The 15,710-nt window shown below is 39.9% G+C and overlaps 1 protein-coding gene across 4 annotated transcripts; it reads right to left on the bottom strand.

Annotated features, from left to right (window-relative positions):
- Positions 1 to 314: 314 nt before the first annotated feature.
- Positions 315 to 11,047, bottom strand: lhx9 (LIM homeobox 9). Of its 4 annotated transcripts, none has more exons than XM_079266967.1 (5): positions 10,438 to 11,047; positions 9,384 to 9,637; positions 7,908 to 8,266; positions 4,239 to 4,441; positions 315 to 999 (listed from the first exon to the last, which is right to left on the bottom strand). In XM_079266967.1, the coding sequence occupies exons 1-5, from the start codon at positions 10,615 to 10,617 to the stop codon at positions 943 to 945; spliced, it is 1,053 nt and encodes a 350-aa protein (XP_079123093.1). In that variant the 5' UTR covers positions 10,618 to 11,047; the 3' UTR covers positions 315 to 942. The 4 variants fall into 4 exon arrangements, with proteins under 4 accessions (XP_079123093.1, XP_079123094.1, XP_079123091.1 ...); XM_079266968.1 differs by having other exon boundaries at positions 9,384 to 9,586; XM_079266965.1 differs by lacking the exon at positions 315 to 999 and adding an exon at positions 1,441 to 3,603.
- Positions 11,048 to 15,710: the final 4,663 nt, after the last annotated feature.

The raw sequence follows: 15,710 nt of genomic DNA, 5'->3' as shown, positions 1-15,710 counted from the left end.
TATATATATATAGTAAAAAAAAAAACAATTGTATTATAATATATAGGAGCGGCATCAGGGACATCATTTTCATATGCTTTATTTTGCAGCTGACAATGAATCATACAATGAATCAAAGGAAATAATATACATCTCAAGAAAAATGTTATCAAGATGATGAGGCGCATGCAAAATGAGAATCTCTTCTTTATCTGCTTTGTTTTTTCACTTCCTTCCCTCGGTACAGCCAGATGGCAAAGCTCCAGCTCTGCAGTCCTCTTCATACACTCATCATATTTGATGGGCATCCTGCTGCCGAGTTTCAAGGAGGCCATGTGTTTACGAAATGACACTTGTGACAAAAGAAAACTTCTATTTAGCAAGCTGATTCTTGGATGGGGTGTATGGGGGCAGCAGCGTGTGTGCATTTGCGTATGCGTGTGTGAATTTAACAGTTGGAGAACAGAGATTGTGGGTATATATATATGTGTATATATTGTGCTTATATAGGAGCAAGGCAGTGGGAGAAAGGTTGTGTGTAGTGCGTGTGTGTGTGTTCGTACCAATAACATCCATACCGTCTGTTTCACACGCTTGTCATGGTGGATTCCTGCTGTCTTTTAATCACATCCTGTGCCTTTCTGTGAGTTTTGTTTGTTACTATGTTACAATACAGTTTATCATCAGTTTTGTTCATTTACCATTCCAATACAGAAAGTGTTGTTTTTTTTTATGTCACATTGATATCATGAATATCGTACATTGTGAGGTCTCCTCCGGTGATGGATTCAAACATTCAAGACAAACCTTTGTTTAAAAAATCATCTGTTGTACATTTGCAACTCAAACAGGTTTTATGTTGGTTGTTTATTTGTTCTCAGTATGCTATCATCTTATCCTAATATTGTCTTTGTCTTCAATGGTGAGGAATTCCCATCAAAGTTTTCCCCTTCTGTTAATACTTTAGGGAATTTTCAAACGTCGGGATGTATGGCTGTAATGCCCCAAGATTTGTTCTCCCTGAAAGAAACGATAGAGTAAGAATATATTAACTACAGAGCAACCTGGCTTTACGGGGTCTGCATTTACTCTTACTTCATTTTAGGCTTACCAATATGTTATGCATAAATATATACTATATATAGATATATATATGTGTCAATATGTGCTTTGCAGCATTCCTTTGATTTCAAATTGAAAGCCATGTTCATGCATTAAAAAGCAATTTCATATTTTTGATTGCAGGGTTTAGATGCAAATCCATGGGGCATTACGTTAAAAACCATAAACATCATAAAAAAGGAAATAGAAATTAAAAATGGAAGCAAAAATGAGGACGTTTAACTGGTCATTAATAACTGAATGCTTTCTTGTTTGTTGATGTGAGAAACAAAAATCGTATTCAAGATAGAACACAAAAATGGCAAGTGTAATGAAAAATAAAACCCATTTAAAGCAAAGTATTTTTATTCACACAAATTTAATCAGATATATAACAACCGTTTGGTCCATAAATATTTAAGGGGAAATAGTTTCTATACACCATCTTTATCAAGAAACAGGGAAACATGGACAATCTTGATAGAACACTTACTGTACTCAACTATTAACACGAAGATCAATATATAAGGTTCTTGGATTACCCAACTATATCTGAAAGAGTGCACAAATGCTTTCTATGACATCGCTGCCCCCTTTTTAACAGGATACACCATAAAAAGATCTTCGGAAATAAGATGCAAAACAGTACAAAACTAGTGAGGCGTCAAAAGGATGTGAATCAGTTAACAAAGAACACATATATCCTGAATTTCACAAACTTTCTCCCAAGTTATAGCATAAGGCACATAGTAGAACTGAGTTAGGCATCTACTTCATGAAGTAGATCAAGAGTACCACTTTGTTCTACGATAGAACAAATTGTGACGCTCACAATGAAATGTGTTAACTCCATTGAAGATTTGCTCTGTCTTTCTTTTCTCTCTATCTTTCAGCCAGAAGAAACATGTTTTTGGTCTGTTCAGTGGCAAGTGTCATTGAAGAAAGTATAAATATGGCCAAAAAGGGAGTACACATGGACAATGATTTCCCACTGGCTGCCTCTTGCGACTCCACCTATCTGAGGTCATTTGAATGTTCATGTCCGCTCTACAAATCTAGTCCGCAACGTCGCAAACCACTTCATTTCTCACCCCTCCTCCATTTCCCTTTTAAAATCACATCGTTACCCTGAGCAACATGGTAAAAACAATAATGCACTTTTCACTGGGCAGTATATTGTCACTGTGCAATTGAGTTTAGCTGTGGATCTGTATACGTTTACTAGGATTTATCCATTCGACTACGGTTAATCTATGAGGCCAACAAATCTGACAAAGTGCTGTCATGAAAACAATCGATTGCAACAGCGTGCATGAACTGTTCTCCGATCCAAATTTCTCCAGCTGATTTGTAATTGTCAAACCATTTCTATCAATGCCACTGCATTACATGTTGAACAGTTACCACTGTACAGATTGTGGGATTGGCGTCTCTCTCTCTTTATCACAGTAGATCAAGACAATAAATGTGTTGTGGTTTCAGCGTCTACCTGCCTTTTAAGCTGCGATGGTCAGGCGCTTATAATGCAATTTAGACGTTATACATGTAGCTCTGCCAGATATCTCAATGTCTGATTCCATCCAACTCAGTCTTAAAGAGTGAAACATTCGGAAATAATTTAAGCCTGTTTTCTGGAGTTACCCATACACAGAACATTCTACAAGTCTATTTCCCAAATTATTCCCAAACAGAAATAACATCTTTGAATTGGATAGTGCGAACACAGTGCATACAAATACAGGTTTCCGAGGGCAAAATATTCATGTTCTTTTTAAAATGTATCAATTAACCATAAATTAGGAAGGGCTTGTTTTATCATAATCCAATACAAAATGTACAAATAAAGTCAAATCAAGTAAAAAACTAAATCTAGTTTTCCAGACAAGCTCATGTTTAGTTATTTTTTTCCGATGAACTGCGGGATCCATGAACATTTTCTTTAACTTCCACTTCAAAAAATGTCCAAAAGTCAATCCCTGCATACTTTAAGTCAACTACAGACACGGCTGCCATGTGGTTTCAAATGCTACACATTAAAATGATTTCCTTGTGTTTTAATGTGGTCACTGCTGTTCTTGCTCTTGTTCTTCTTGTTTTGTGTACACAGTACAGCACTTTCTGTTCCAAGGAGCTGTCTCTGGTAGATTTAAAGGTGGCACTTAAAAAAATAAAATGTAAATTGAGGAAAGAAAATAAAGGAACATAAAAAAAAAAATGATAATAAAATAAAATCAGATTAAAAAAAATCTGTCCGCTAAAGATAGCTTGTTAGAAAAGGTTTGTCAAGGTAGTTTGTGAAGGGCTCCCCGAATCATGGCTGTCCAAACTAGAGGTGACGGAGGTCACTACAGTGATAGAGGGGTTTGTCAGGTCTGTTAGTGTGGCCGTGCTGGAGGGGGGGGTCATGGCCCCACTGTCAGATGAGGGTGCAGCGAGTGAGGTGCCATCAGCCTTATCAACACCTCCATTCTCCTGTCGCAAAACGTTCCTTCTGAATTTGGCTCTTGCGTTTTGGAACCAAACCTGCAAACCAATCCCAGTGTGGCTTTTACTTTTTGTGTTTAAGATAAAATTTTAAAAAGAAAGTATCATATCATTTGTACAGTGGTTTACATATCAAGTAATCACAGCTATTACCGTATCAACTTGCCCTCGCCTTATGTATATAAATCTTTATATGGAAATTTTCAAACATTATTTTGAGCTTCAGGGGCAGATAACAATGAACCATTTAGCTCCTGAACACTGAATACAAGAATGTGGATTTTGATAGCAAAAATCAAAACAATAATCCTGTCTTTTTAAATTTATATCTGTGAGAGTTGAATTACACCCTTTTTCTGTTCCACAGATAAAAAAAAGAACATGTGCACTCTCATTATTAATAATATCAGCTGCAGTTTTACATTTACTTTTCTACGCTTATGAACGACCTTTCTCATTTCTTTCCCCAAAAAAACATTTAAGAATCTACAAGATTTCTGTTCAAAAACCCCTGGATATACATCTAATGACTACATGGGCCAACCAAACAAACAAAATCAAAAAGATGACTTCAATGATAATATTGGTGTGAAATGACAGGGGCATGGAGGAGGAGTGAGATGCACACAGATATGGGCTGATCAGATCAGTAAGAAAAATGGCGTTCTGCTTACCTGTAGAACTCTCTTAGTGAGGCCTGTTTTCTGGGCCAGCTGCTTTAAGTCCTTGGCATCTGGGTTGTGGTTGATGGCAAAGTAGGATTTCATTGTCCGCAGCTGATGGTGCTTGAAGGAGGTCCGCATGCGTTTGGTCTTCTGTGTTGGGGCGTAGGACTGCTGGTCCCGGTCCATGTGATCGGTGTCGTTCTCGTTACAGCCTGAGAGGGCAGAGAGCAGAGCACAGGGGTTCCATCAGAGTCCGGATGGAACGACTGCATTCAAATGTTCATTCACTTTCATGAAAAACTTTGCGTCTGAATTTATTCTCACTGTGCTCAACAATTGACTATGATATGACAACTAACTGGCAATAAATAAAATCCCTCCTCTACGATAAAGGTAACGTTACTCAAATCACTGCTTTAAATGTGGTTATTTGCAACGGGTACTAATTAAATGTTACACTCCTTTTAAGGCTCAATATTAAATTAAATATCTTGTTACATGGTCCGGTTTTGCAGCGAAAGACAAGACACAGTCAAGCGTACATTGGCGTAGATTAAGGCGGTCACATATGGGCTTGATTGTGCAAAGTTCATGCATTTCCATTGACTTGCTATGTGAACAGATCTGTCTTATGCCATCATGATCAATAATGAAAATTTGATATATTCATAACAAACAATGAGAATATGTGAATAAGGGACAGTCAAGGAACTCCCTGAACTGACTAGACTGAAATGTATTGTAACGCCTTGGAAGTTGTTATTATTGTGTTTTTTTTGTTTAATTTGTTATTCGATTTTTTAACAGCAAAACTATGTATTTTACCCATTCAATGGGGCCGGGCTAAATTATTTCTGCTTGTGTTTGCAAAGACTAATCGGCCTAATGGATCTCATTTGTCAATAGCTTAGCACTGTATGTGTAAAATACTTAAAGACGGTAAAAGGCAAAAATGCATCCACCAAATGAAATGCATTTGTGAATAAACAGTGTATCACTGCATTGAAAACAAAACATCTGAACACTTTATTTCACGATTGTTTTACAAACACAATTTTTGCATAATTCTATTGTGACAGAAAATTCCAATGCCGAATAAATACTTGCAAATTAGCACGTGACTGACTGTTGAACATTTATATGACTGCAACCAAAATATACAACAAATACAATTAATGCTGATAGATTGATTATTGATTATGATATTTCTATAGAAACGATTATTTACGTTAGAATTGGTCTTTCAAGATCTTTGCTCTTAGTTAAGTGCAAAAGTAGCATTTTTAGGATTTCCAAATTATGGAGTAGATTGTATTGCTTTTCTTGTCTCCATGTAACCGAAATGCTGACCAGTCGTTTTCCTCAGTGGATGATAAAACAACAAAAGTCTTACATCAACATTTCATCATAAAGTTGCAGCGCAAACACTTTTTCAAAAAGGGATTCATTTAATCAAATTACAAATCAGTTTTTAATGAGGCAGATACCAATTCATCAAACTATGTATGTTGTGGTATATGCAATATGCCGTGAATTATGTTTTTTGTTATATGAGACTTTGTCTTAAACGCACCATCAATAAGACGATCATTGACATCTGTGTTCTTCTCTTCCAGCCTTCACTGGATTGCGTTTCACTAGATATTACCCACTAGGGGTCTCTGTATCCAAACAAGACCAAACTTTACAGAGCGCAGTGGAATACTCAGTAGACACACACCTTTCCCTGGTGACAACAAGCATGAATGTGCTCGCTAAAGCAGAAACAAAACCTCATACAAAACCTCTTCCTATTTTTCATGAAAGTCAGCCTCCTGGTCTGCAGAACAACATGGGGAAAAGAGCACTTTGGACAATAGTTATTCAGTTGTTCCCTAATTTAATTTATCTTTTTATAATTTTTATTTTCTTCATTTATGGACTGGTTTGAATGCTGTAAGGTCATAGATGTATCACATAATTAGAACATTTAACAAAAAGAAACCAAAAAGGCATGCCCCTTGAGTTTAAATAAGACAATAAGCCGATTTATAAATTAGAAAATATTCTATTCTACAACCAAAATATACAACAAATACAATTAATGCTGATAGATTGATTATTCTATTGTCAATTGATTAGTCTATTTTATTCTATTTTAATATCCCAAATGAGAAATATAATATTCCCACTGGGACCTTTACTTTGTCTGTGGCGCCTAATAATGAGCTCACAGGGATATTTTACGCTATTTTATGTCTTTCTCTGTGGGATTTTCTTTTCCTGGGATTTTTTTTACCTGTTGTGGGTGCACTATATTTTATATCTTATTTTATTTCAACGCTTTGCTTTAGTAGGCATATCTTGCTATTAAATAGAAGGGCGAAAAGGCACAGTGCTAGAATGGTTATTTTCCTATTAAAGCATCCATGAGAACTTTAGCATTTGCATAATCTCTTGGAATTGTGTTTGTGAATAACAAACCGGAGCGGTGACTGCACACTGTTGTGCTGCAGAGCCCCTGGCCTCCCTGAGAACTGTGCTGACCGCCGCACAGGAGGCCGGGGATTCCAACGTCACCTTCAATTAACGAAGAACAATTAACGCGCAGATTACCCTTATTCCTCCCCATTCACCGGGAACAGAGGAAACTTGGCGCACAATGTCAAACTTTGTCAACCGCGCACTAATTTGCAGAAAGCGACAACAAAATGGGGACGCTGCAGGGGGGGGGGGGGGGGGTCGCGTTACATTCAGCGATTCAATGCAAGATTTTTAAATGAAACCTACATTTAACAGTAGCTTAATGTTGACTGTGACTCCAGCTTTTTTGTTTTTTTTTCAGTCCTCCAGCAAAAGTCAAAAAACGTGCAAAACAATGGTTGAGTCTACAATTCTTTTACGCAACAGTCCCAAACTACATTGACCCCCTTCACACCCATTCTGCACATTTATTTTGACCGAAATTAGTCTTAATTATAAAAGTCGATATGCAGGTTGACGGTGAGGTCAAATTTCGATCATTCCCCGCGCAACACACGCCACAGTCTGAAGCACAAAAAAACGGTGCGTTAGAGACGCGTGGACCGAAAGCTGCAGATCAATTAGCCCCACGGCTGCGGGCGCCGTTACACACAGGCACAGTTCACCTCCATTAGCATAGCCTGCAGGAGAGATGCATTCATCTCAGACATGCAAGGTAGACCCACGGCTGTTACAGATGAGGCATTCAGGAACCGTCTGGACTAAAAAACCAAGGTCTTTTGCGTCAAAAAAATAAAGAAATCCAAGATTTGTTTTTATTTGTATTACGTAGTCACTGTATTTCGTCATGTTCATTTGTGAGTGATTTTATTTTATTAAAAATATATATTTTGGCGTATTTTTAAAACATTAAAATGTAATTGATACGACGAATCTTCAGGTCAGCAATGTCCGAGGACAATCTAGACTGCCAGGTCCTTTCAGTGGGCCCCAGATGGATTTAACCTACATGAGGAGAATCTTAGAGTTCAGTTTGGTAAAACGCTCGGTGTGTTTTTGCTGTGAGTTCCACTGTCCCTATAGGCTTACAACAAGGTCTGGAGGCTACAGCTACATTTGCATCAAAACTAACAATGAAAAACGTCGGTGGTATGTGCGTGTTTGTGTGCTCCTGACTTGCTGCGAGGCCCCTGAGCAGCACGCCGTTGGCCTCACCTGTGTTGTAGCTGGGTATATCTATCCCCATGGCCGGGCTCTTCCTCTTGCGGGGCCTTCCCTTCTGCGCCGAACCGGTGCCGTTGAAGTAGGGCAGGGTGAGGCCGCCGCCCTTGGCCGCCAGCTCAGCGAAGTTGAGCTGCTGGTGGTAGTCCGGTCCCTGCACCAGCGTCTCGAAGTGGAGCCGGCAGTACACCAGGCTGTCCTTCATGCCGAAGTGGTCGCCCGTGGTCAGCGTCTTGTTGCAAGTGGTGCACGTGAAGCAGCTCAGGTGGTACACGGAGTCGCGCGCCCGCATCACCATCTCCGAGGCCGATATCCCGAGGTGGCAGCGCGCGCACCTCTGCACGGAGAACCTTCTGGAACAGACACATCGTCAAGACTCCTCATAGATAGAGACCCAAATGGACAAACGCAGGGACGGAGATATAACCTGCACCGTTACAGGCTCAAATAAGCTAACTAGGTTTCTGTCGTGCATTTCAGTGTGTGTGTGTGTGTGTCTGATAAAGCTCTAGTGTGTAACAATAATATAACAGGCCTAAAGACATTCTGGGCTAAAATAGCCACATCTGGCCTATCACTGAGGGAAGGCTGGTCGATATCGGCCACATTTACTTTGGTGTAAAAATATTCTCTTAGCACGAATATTTCCTCTCTTGAATAAGTAAAAAGCCAGTCTACCGTCTCAGTGATGAAGCCTACTATTGCTGACCTCTTGACAGCATATAGCTTACATTAGGAACAACGCTCTACAGTTAGACAAAAGCCGGAACCATAGTACGAAAGCGAACACATTTTGCCTTGGCATTTATCAGCATATGCTTTCTTTCTTGGGTATTTTACGACTAAAGTGCATTGTAAATAACATTTAGGCCTGTGTATGGCTCAACATATGAAATATGAAATGACATATCTGACCCATAACTGCATTTTTAACTGGTTATTTTCCATAATTAAGCCTTTTGCACTCGGCTGCATGCTGACAAAAGCCAGGTTACATTTGAACAATCACAGTATACTTGTACTGTACTCCTTTGTTCCTGGTAGGCTGACTCATACAAGCTATGCAGTTTACATTACATTCAGAGCCATAGCAACTATTACATCTGAAGCACAAAGGAATTAAAGTAAAATGTCATATCATCACTTCCTCCCCATGAATAGCATGCAGGGCCCCTGAGCGTGTTATGATTCTATTCAGACAAGAATGAGGCCTAATTGGACAAAAAGACTTCAACATAATTCCAGATGAACAGCCGCAGCATGTTGAATCAATGTAGATATTGTGGCTTTACAACATACTTTTTCCAAAATATTTGTTCGTTCATTTAACATGATAAAATATTGTTTTCTATAAAGACAGCAACTTTGGGTGGGTCCACGCGCGTGCGTGACAGAGAGACGGAGACACAAATATTTTTCCTGAGCTGTTCTGTTGATTTTCCACATATGTGTAACCTTAATTTGTCTTACCTGTAGTAATCGTCCTTGCAATAGATACTCCCATCCTTGGCAAAACACGTTAGCTCCGACTCCAGCGCTAGTTTACATTCACAGCATTTGAGACACCGCAGGTGCCACTGTTTGTCCACGGCCAGGAGGTAGTATCTATCCGAAATCTTGCCGCCACAGCCGGCACACAGAGCAGGCTTCTCCGGGCTCAGAGAAGGCATGGTCTGAGTCAGAGAGAGAGAACAGAGCTCATGGCAACTACTTCCCTCGAGAGACTGGTGGAACATAAATCATGTAAAACACAAACAACAGGATGTTAGTATAGTTTTCTGGACATCAAATTGAACTCATTTTTTATTTATCTGTTAAAGGCCTTTTGGCTTATTTCGTGGACACAAGGCTTCGTCTGTTCAGGAAATAATTGATACCATCAATGAAACAACTTGTGTTTCAGAAACTGACTGAATAGCGAGGAGATTTAATCTTGTATTTGTTTAATCTCTTCCTCGTGTACGTCGACATTAAAATCAAAGCAAACAACAAACTCACTGCAACAATTTTGGTGAGAAACATATATTTAAAGTGTTGAATAAAGGCCTACTTAAAATGGTATAATTGTAGTATTTTTTCCAGTTAAAGGTTACATTAATAATTATATCATTCAAGAATGTTTTTTGTCAGCTACATAATTGCAAGAACTAAAATGTATAGATTTGTCCACAAAACTAAATATTACCATTCTGATGTACAGCGTATTATTTGAGTAATGTGTGTTTCAAATATATTTAGAGACAGCTGCATGTTAAGCTGCAGACAGTTTATGTTTTTAGTAATTATTTTGTGCAGAAGAATTGAGCAGCAATTTGAATAATAGATTTCAACAGAGACAATTCATTTTGGATGAAGAATTAGACCAAAACTATTTAACCACAATTAAACACAACGAAGTAATTGACAAGTCCTCTTCTACTCACCCCAAAACAAATGTACATTTCCTGGCACGTTAACGGTGCCACGGTCGTCGTTTGTGCAGGTTAAAACATGAATTCAAACACGGGTCGATCAATGCTCTTACCGACTCTCTCCCGTTGAGCTGCATGCCCTTCGCCAGGCGCGACTCCGTTTTCGACCTTCTCTCCATCTCCTCCATGATCCCTTGGATGTGATCCCCGGAGATCCCGTGGAAAAGCATGGCTCCCGGTCCTGGACGCAACTTGCAACTGCTTGCCTCAGTCTTGCAGCCCACAACTTCCATATACTGTACCGCAGCGCTGCGCCCGGCTCTCTCCGCGCATCCAAATGGGCTCAGAGGCTCTGAGAGAGGCACCCAAAACAACAACACAGCCCCAGAGATTCGGATCACCTCCTCGGCGGAGCGCAAAAGGAAACTGGAAGAAAAGAAGAACGAAGAAACGACTACATGGGTGGGACGGGAGGAGGTAGGTGGTGCACCAGCTTTTTCCTTCTTCCCGTGAATGTCTCTGCTCCAGCAAAAAAAAAAAAAAGATATAGTCCAAATGAAGCGACAAACCGGTGTGGTGATGGTGGTGGTGGCGGTGGGGAGGGAGGAGGGGAGGGGGGCTACAGGGTGAACACTCGCCAAAAATAATGACACAAAGTTTTTGTTGTTGCTTTTTGGTGATTTCTCTCTCCCGATTTCCCAGTCAGGGGTTCCTTAGTGCTTCGAGGTCAGGTTGGGACTGCCTAGATTTGAGCACCGTGTCCTATTTGTGAAGAGAGCAAAGCCTGCCCAGTCTGAATAATTTGGTAGGAGGAGTCCCCCCCCCCCTCTCTCCTCTCACTCTAGGTCTCTCCCTCTCTCTCTCCCCTCTCCCTCTCTCTCTATTTCTCCCTCACCATCGCCACCGATATCTGTTCACCAACAAAGAGCTGTCACTCTTCCCTCAAAAACTCCCGATTCTGTCTGCGCGAAGGACCACCACTTCATGGCATTGACATTTTCATTACTTTTATTCCCCCATTTACAGGAGAGGATGCTGGATTGTAGTCAGAAGTTGCATAAACTGAAATGGGTTTAGGGTAATTATGTAAATATTTTATTTATTTAACATGCCTTAATCAAATAATATGCATCTAAAGCAGAATGAACTCCTTTGGAGTTTTGTTATAAGGGTCAGAAATAGGGATAACTGATTCTCACATGACTTCTGCTGCAAAGACAATTCAATTGGTTTCATTTAGAGTTCGATGTTTTACATTTTCAAAACTTTTAAAACACAATCGGTTTCAGTTTTTAGCTTTATCAGGTGTCTGGTTGTCCCGAAATAACTGTGTGTGCGTGTTGTGTGTGGTATAAATGTGTTGTTTGGGGCGGGGCAGTGATCAGTGATAGGCTAGAGGGCGGGGACAGATTGCATTGAACAATCTGAGAGACAAGGATTTTGTTTCCATAAATGAATGGGATTTTGTTCAAAAAATAAAAGCCGTCTCAACCGCTTCGCTTTAGCTTGTTTTTATCTTTATCTTTTTGTCTTAATGCTCTATAAATAATTTGATGAGGCGACGAAGCACACTGTTTGTCTGCGTTTTATATGTAGATATAGGTAAGTCTTTTCAGTGCATGATCTTTTTTTCTTCTTCTTTCCATTAAACTCTCATTTGAAAAAAGGTCTTATTCTCTGCCGAGCATTCATTAACACGATCCTTGTCTTTTCTCTGTCTCTTGAATTAGGTCAAAATGTTGTTTACCTGCAGGAGAGTTGATTTGATGAGAACAGAAACAGGATCGAAACTTAAGACACATTTCATTTGTATTACAGGCTATGCAACAAGCAGTGATATGGAGGTAGACGAGCTTGAAAGGGGGGTAAATCACCACTATATTTTAAGAAATCCACGTTCCACATATATGACTTGATATAATCTATGGAGTCGACCGAACTGCTACAATAAAGATCCGTGTCAGGTTTAAAGGGTGTGAAAACACTGTTACGCAAATAAAACTGAATGGCTTTACTGCCCAACATGCAGGCCAAATATGGTGACAACGATCCAAAATGAGGCAGCTCAATGTCTGCATTTTGACTAACGCACGCGGGCCTTTACAGCTGAGGCCCGGATAACGAGCATAAAAACAATAGACACCGGCTGAATCTGTGACTCGGCTTTGGTCCCATTAATAGATTTACTGAGGCTCAGGGGGGGGGGGGGGGGGGTGCAGGTGTGGATGCTTCTTCTCAAGACGTGTTACATTATCATGTGCACCCCCCACCCCCCACCCCCCCTCCCCCCCACACACACCCACCATGAAGTTGTGTTGGCTTTAATTGGAGGCCCCTTGATAGCAGTGCTATATAAGACAAGGCTTGGACCCTCCTGGTCGGGCTGGACCTGCAGCTGTTCTCAAAAGCATTACGTTTAATTTGCGCTCTGTCAGCGTCCACCAGCCACAGAGCGGTGAAAAGAGACCCAAAAAGGACACACGGATTTCATTTCACCTGGACAAAGACACCCTGAGAGGAGCGATCAACTCAGCTCTGTGTGATATTTAATCTGTCTGCTGTTCTCTCTCTCTCTCTCTCGCTCTCTCTCTCTCTCTCTCGCTCTCTCTCTCTCTCTCTCTCTCTCTCTCTCTCTCTCTCTCTCTCTCTCTCTCTTCATAAACTGGACTTAATCACACAGTAAAATGTAAATACAGTATTTGTACGTATTTGTTATCAAGACATCATTATTGTCGATAAAGAATCCTGTTTTGACCCGTTGCCTCCAGCAGTGACATTTCATTTGACTGAAGAGGGTTTAACAATGTGTCAGTGCACACCAAGGGGCTGAGGGAATCATGTTATTGTATTGTCGTTTTGTGTCGTTTCCTTTTCTTTGTATCCAATTAGCATATTACCTGCAACTAAATATACACGCATGAAACGTTTTTGTTGTGTTGCTTCAGTTGTGCCATTTGGAGGAAGTTTGAAAATACAAAAGAAATTTCACGAAATCACGTTTACAAAAAGAAAAGTGACAATATTTGTTTGATTTGGAAATAACAGTTCTCGTTTGAAACGTTTTCTTAATATGTCCAATTAAGCAACGTGGTTATGTATGTTACCCATCATATTTCATAACTGGAATCCAATTAATTGAAGAATATTCATCTGGGCGGTCCTGTGCCATTCTTCGTTTAATTGCTGAGAATGGTTTGCCCTAATTTAAGATTAGTGATCTTATTTGACACAATGAAGTCTTTTTTTATGAACACAATAATTGCTGTGTATTCATGCACTGCATTGAGCTCCATTTCAAACCTTTAGTGGTTTTAAAAATGAAATAAAAACAGTGTTAATTAACAACCATGTTTAAAATGGCGTTTAAACCAAGCGTGGCTCAGTGGGCCTGACTTTTCTCATATAAATAAAGAAAATTAAATATCTTAAATCTCAGCCTCCAAACTAAATAACGTATATTCCTACCGATATATTTTTAAAAAGGGCGTCATTTCATATTTTCTCTGCCGTTCAACTTGCAGGATTTCCATACGACTCACATACTCCTGTTATATATTTTCATAATTCAGATTGTTGTCAAGATACAAAATATTTGCTTACCACATAATAAAATGTCGTACTATAGGTTTCGATGAGTTTACCTTCCACAGCCTCCTTGTTTATCCCGGAGAATAATACCAAAGCCACCGTATTCACCATGCATTAGATCAGTCGCGCATTGCCTCACGGGCTTTTTGTTAAAAAGCCTACCTTGTATTATTGTTATTTTCCCAAGCAGACGTATAGAAAGGTCTTACCTGAGGCTGTGCTGTGCGTGAGATCCCTGTGCAGGCGGAGGCGCTCCGGACTGCGCGCAGTGTGCAGAGGAGACAGAGGAGACGCTGCCGGTAGATGGGGGCTGTTCCTCGTTTCTGAGCTTACACTTCTAGCTCGAGCGTCAATTAAAACACAAGACATTTAAATAGTCTTCTCCCGCATGCAGTCAGCCCTCAACACAGAACAGCACAGCACACAGAGAATAAGAAGCCACGAGCCAACGGCCTACTCAGCATCTAGGTTGGAATATGTGAAGTAGGCTATCGTCGTAAATGAAAGGATAAATAATCTGGAGTCGGTGGTCGCCAAATGGCAAACACCTCCCGTTATATAGGCGACAGCCAGATTCAGGGGTATTTAAATCAAAGCAGATGTTTGTTTTTTCCTTTACACGAAATGTCTTCTTTAACTGTAATGTGTTCATTCAGATTGTAAAGTTGTATTTTAACCCCAGAAGACGAGTTCTTTTTTATAATTTATAGGTGGGGTCGAAGCACATATTGCTCTATAAATCACTTAAGAGTGCGCGGTTCAAGTGGAGTGAAAAGGCCCACGGTTGCAGCTCTAATTCCACTGGTGTGAGAGCGGAGGTTTGCGTGAATGAATAATTAGATCTATAGTCAAACTGGATCAGTCAGTCTGACAAAGATGTGAAGCAGCAACACAAGGTCTGCTGTGAAAAAACAAAACAAAAAAAAAAGGTTTGGTGTTGACAAAAATCATTTTCGAAATAAAGGTGCTGAATACTTGTAAGTATTTATACGTGACAATAATCTAAATCTAAAGTTGTTGTGTTTGTATTAGCGTCATGAAACCTGTACAGCCGTTTGAAAGGTGTATTCATGAATAATACAATGGTCTTTTTTTGTTTTGTTTTAGTATTCCTCACCTCTGGTCTATTTTTCAATTTTCATCACTTTCATCAAATGAATCCTCCAAAAATAGCAACATTAAAATCATTCCATGCGTTCATATTTCGTTTCCCCTAAACTGCGCTGTATGCCTCTCCACCTGCCTCACCTGGAGAAGCAGCTGACAAACTTAAATGCAACGCAGTGTCGAGTGTATTGAGCCAGGAACCATTCTGCACACACTTGGCCCCATGTTGCAACATCGAACGAATAAAGAAATGCTGCTGATGAAAAATTCACCACTATTTAAAAATGTCAACTTTTCAGTAAATATTAATTTTGCTTGCGCTTTGATTGTGCCCGACTGCTTTAATGAAACAATATATTTTACATTTTCAATATTCATTACTTGATTAGAGGATGTTCTTTGGAGCAATTTCCGTGCGCATTATTGTATTGTTGTTCACCTGACAGGCTAAGCAATATGACAAGAAGCCCATAAATAATAACAACACTGACAACAGAATGTGAAAGATTTTGTAATGCATGGGGCCTCCATCTGAATTTGACTGTTAACATGCCAAAGACAGGTCATGCAGAAGATAGGATGTCCTGGACCTGCTCACACTGGCCACGTGGAAAACACATTGAGGTCGATGGACTGATTTCAATTGACAACAAGTGAATTGAGGGTTCGTATTCTGTAAACACCCTCAGCC

This window comes from Melanostigma gelatinosum (assembly GCF_949748355.1).
Source record: "Melanostigma gelatinosum genome assembly, chromosome: 4".
NCBI classification, from domain to species: Eukaryota; Metazoa; Chordata; class Actinopteri; order Perciformes; family Zoarcidae; genus Melanostigma; species Melanostigma gelatinosum.
This window is presented reverse-complemented; position numbering and strand designations above follow the sequence as displayed.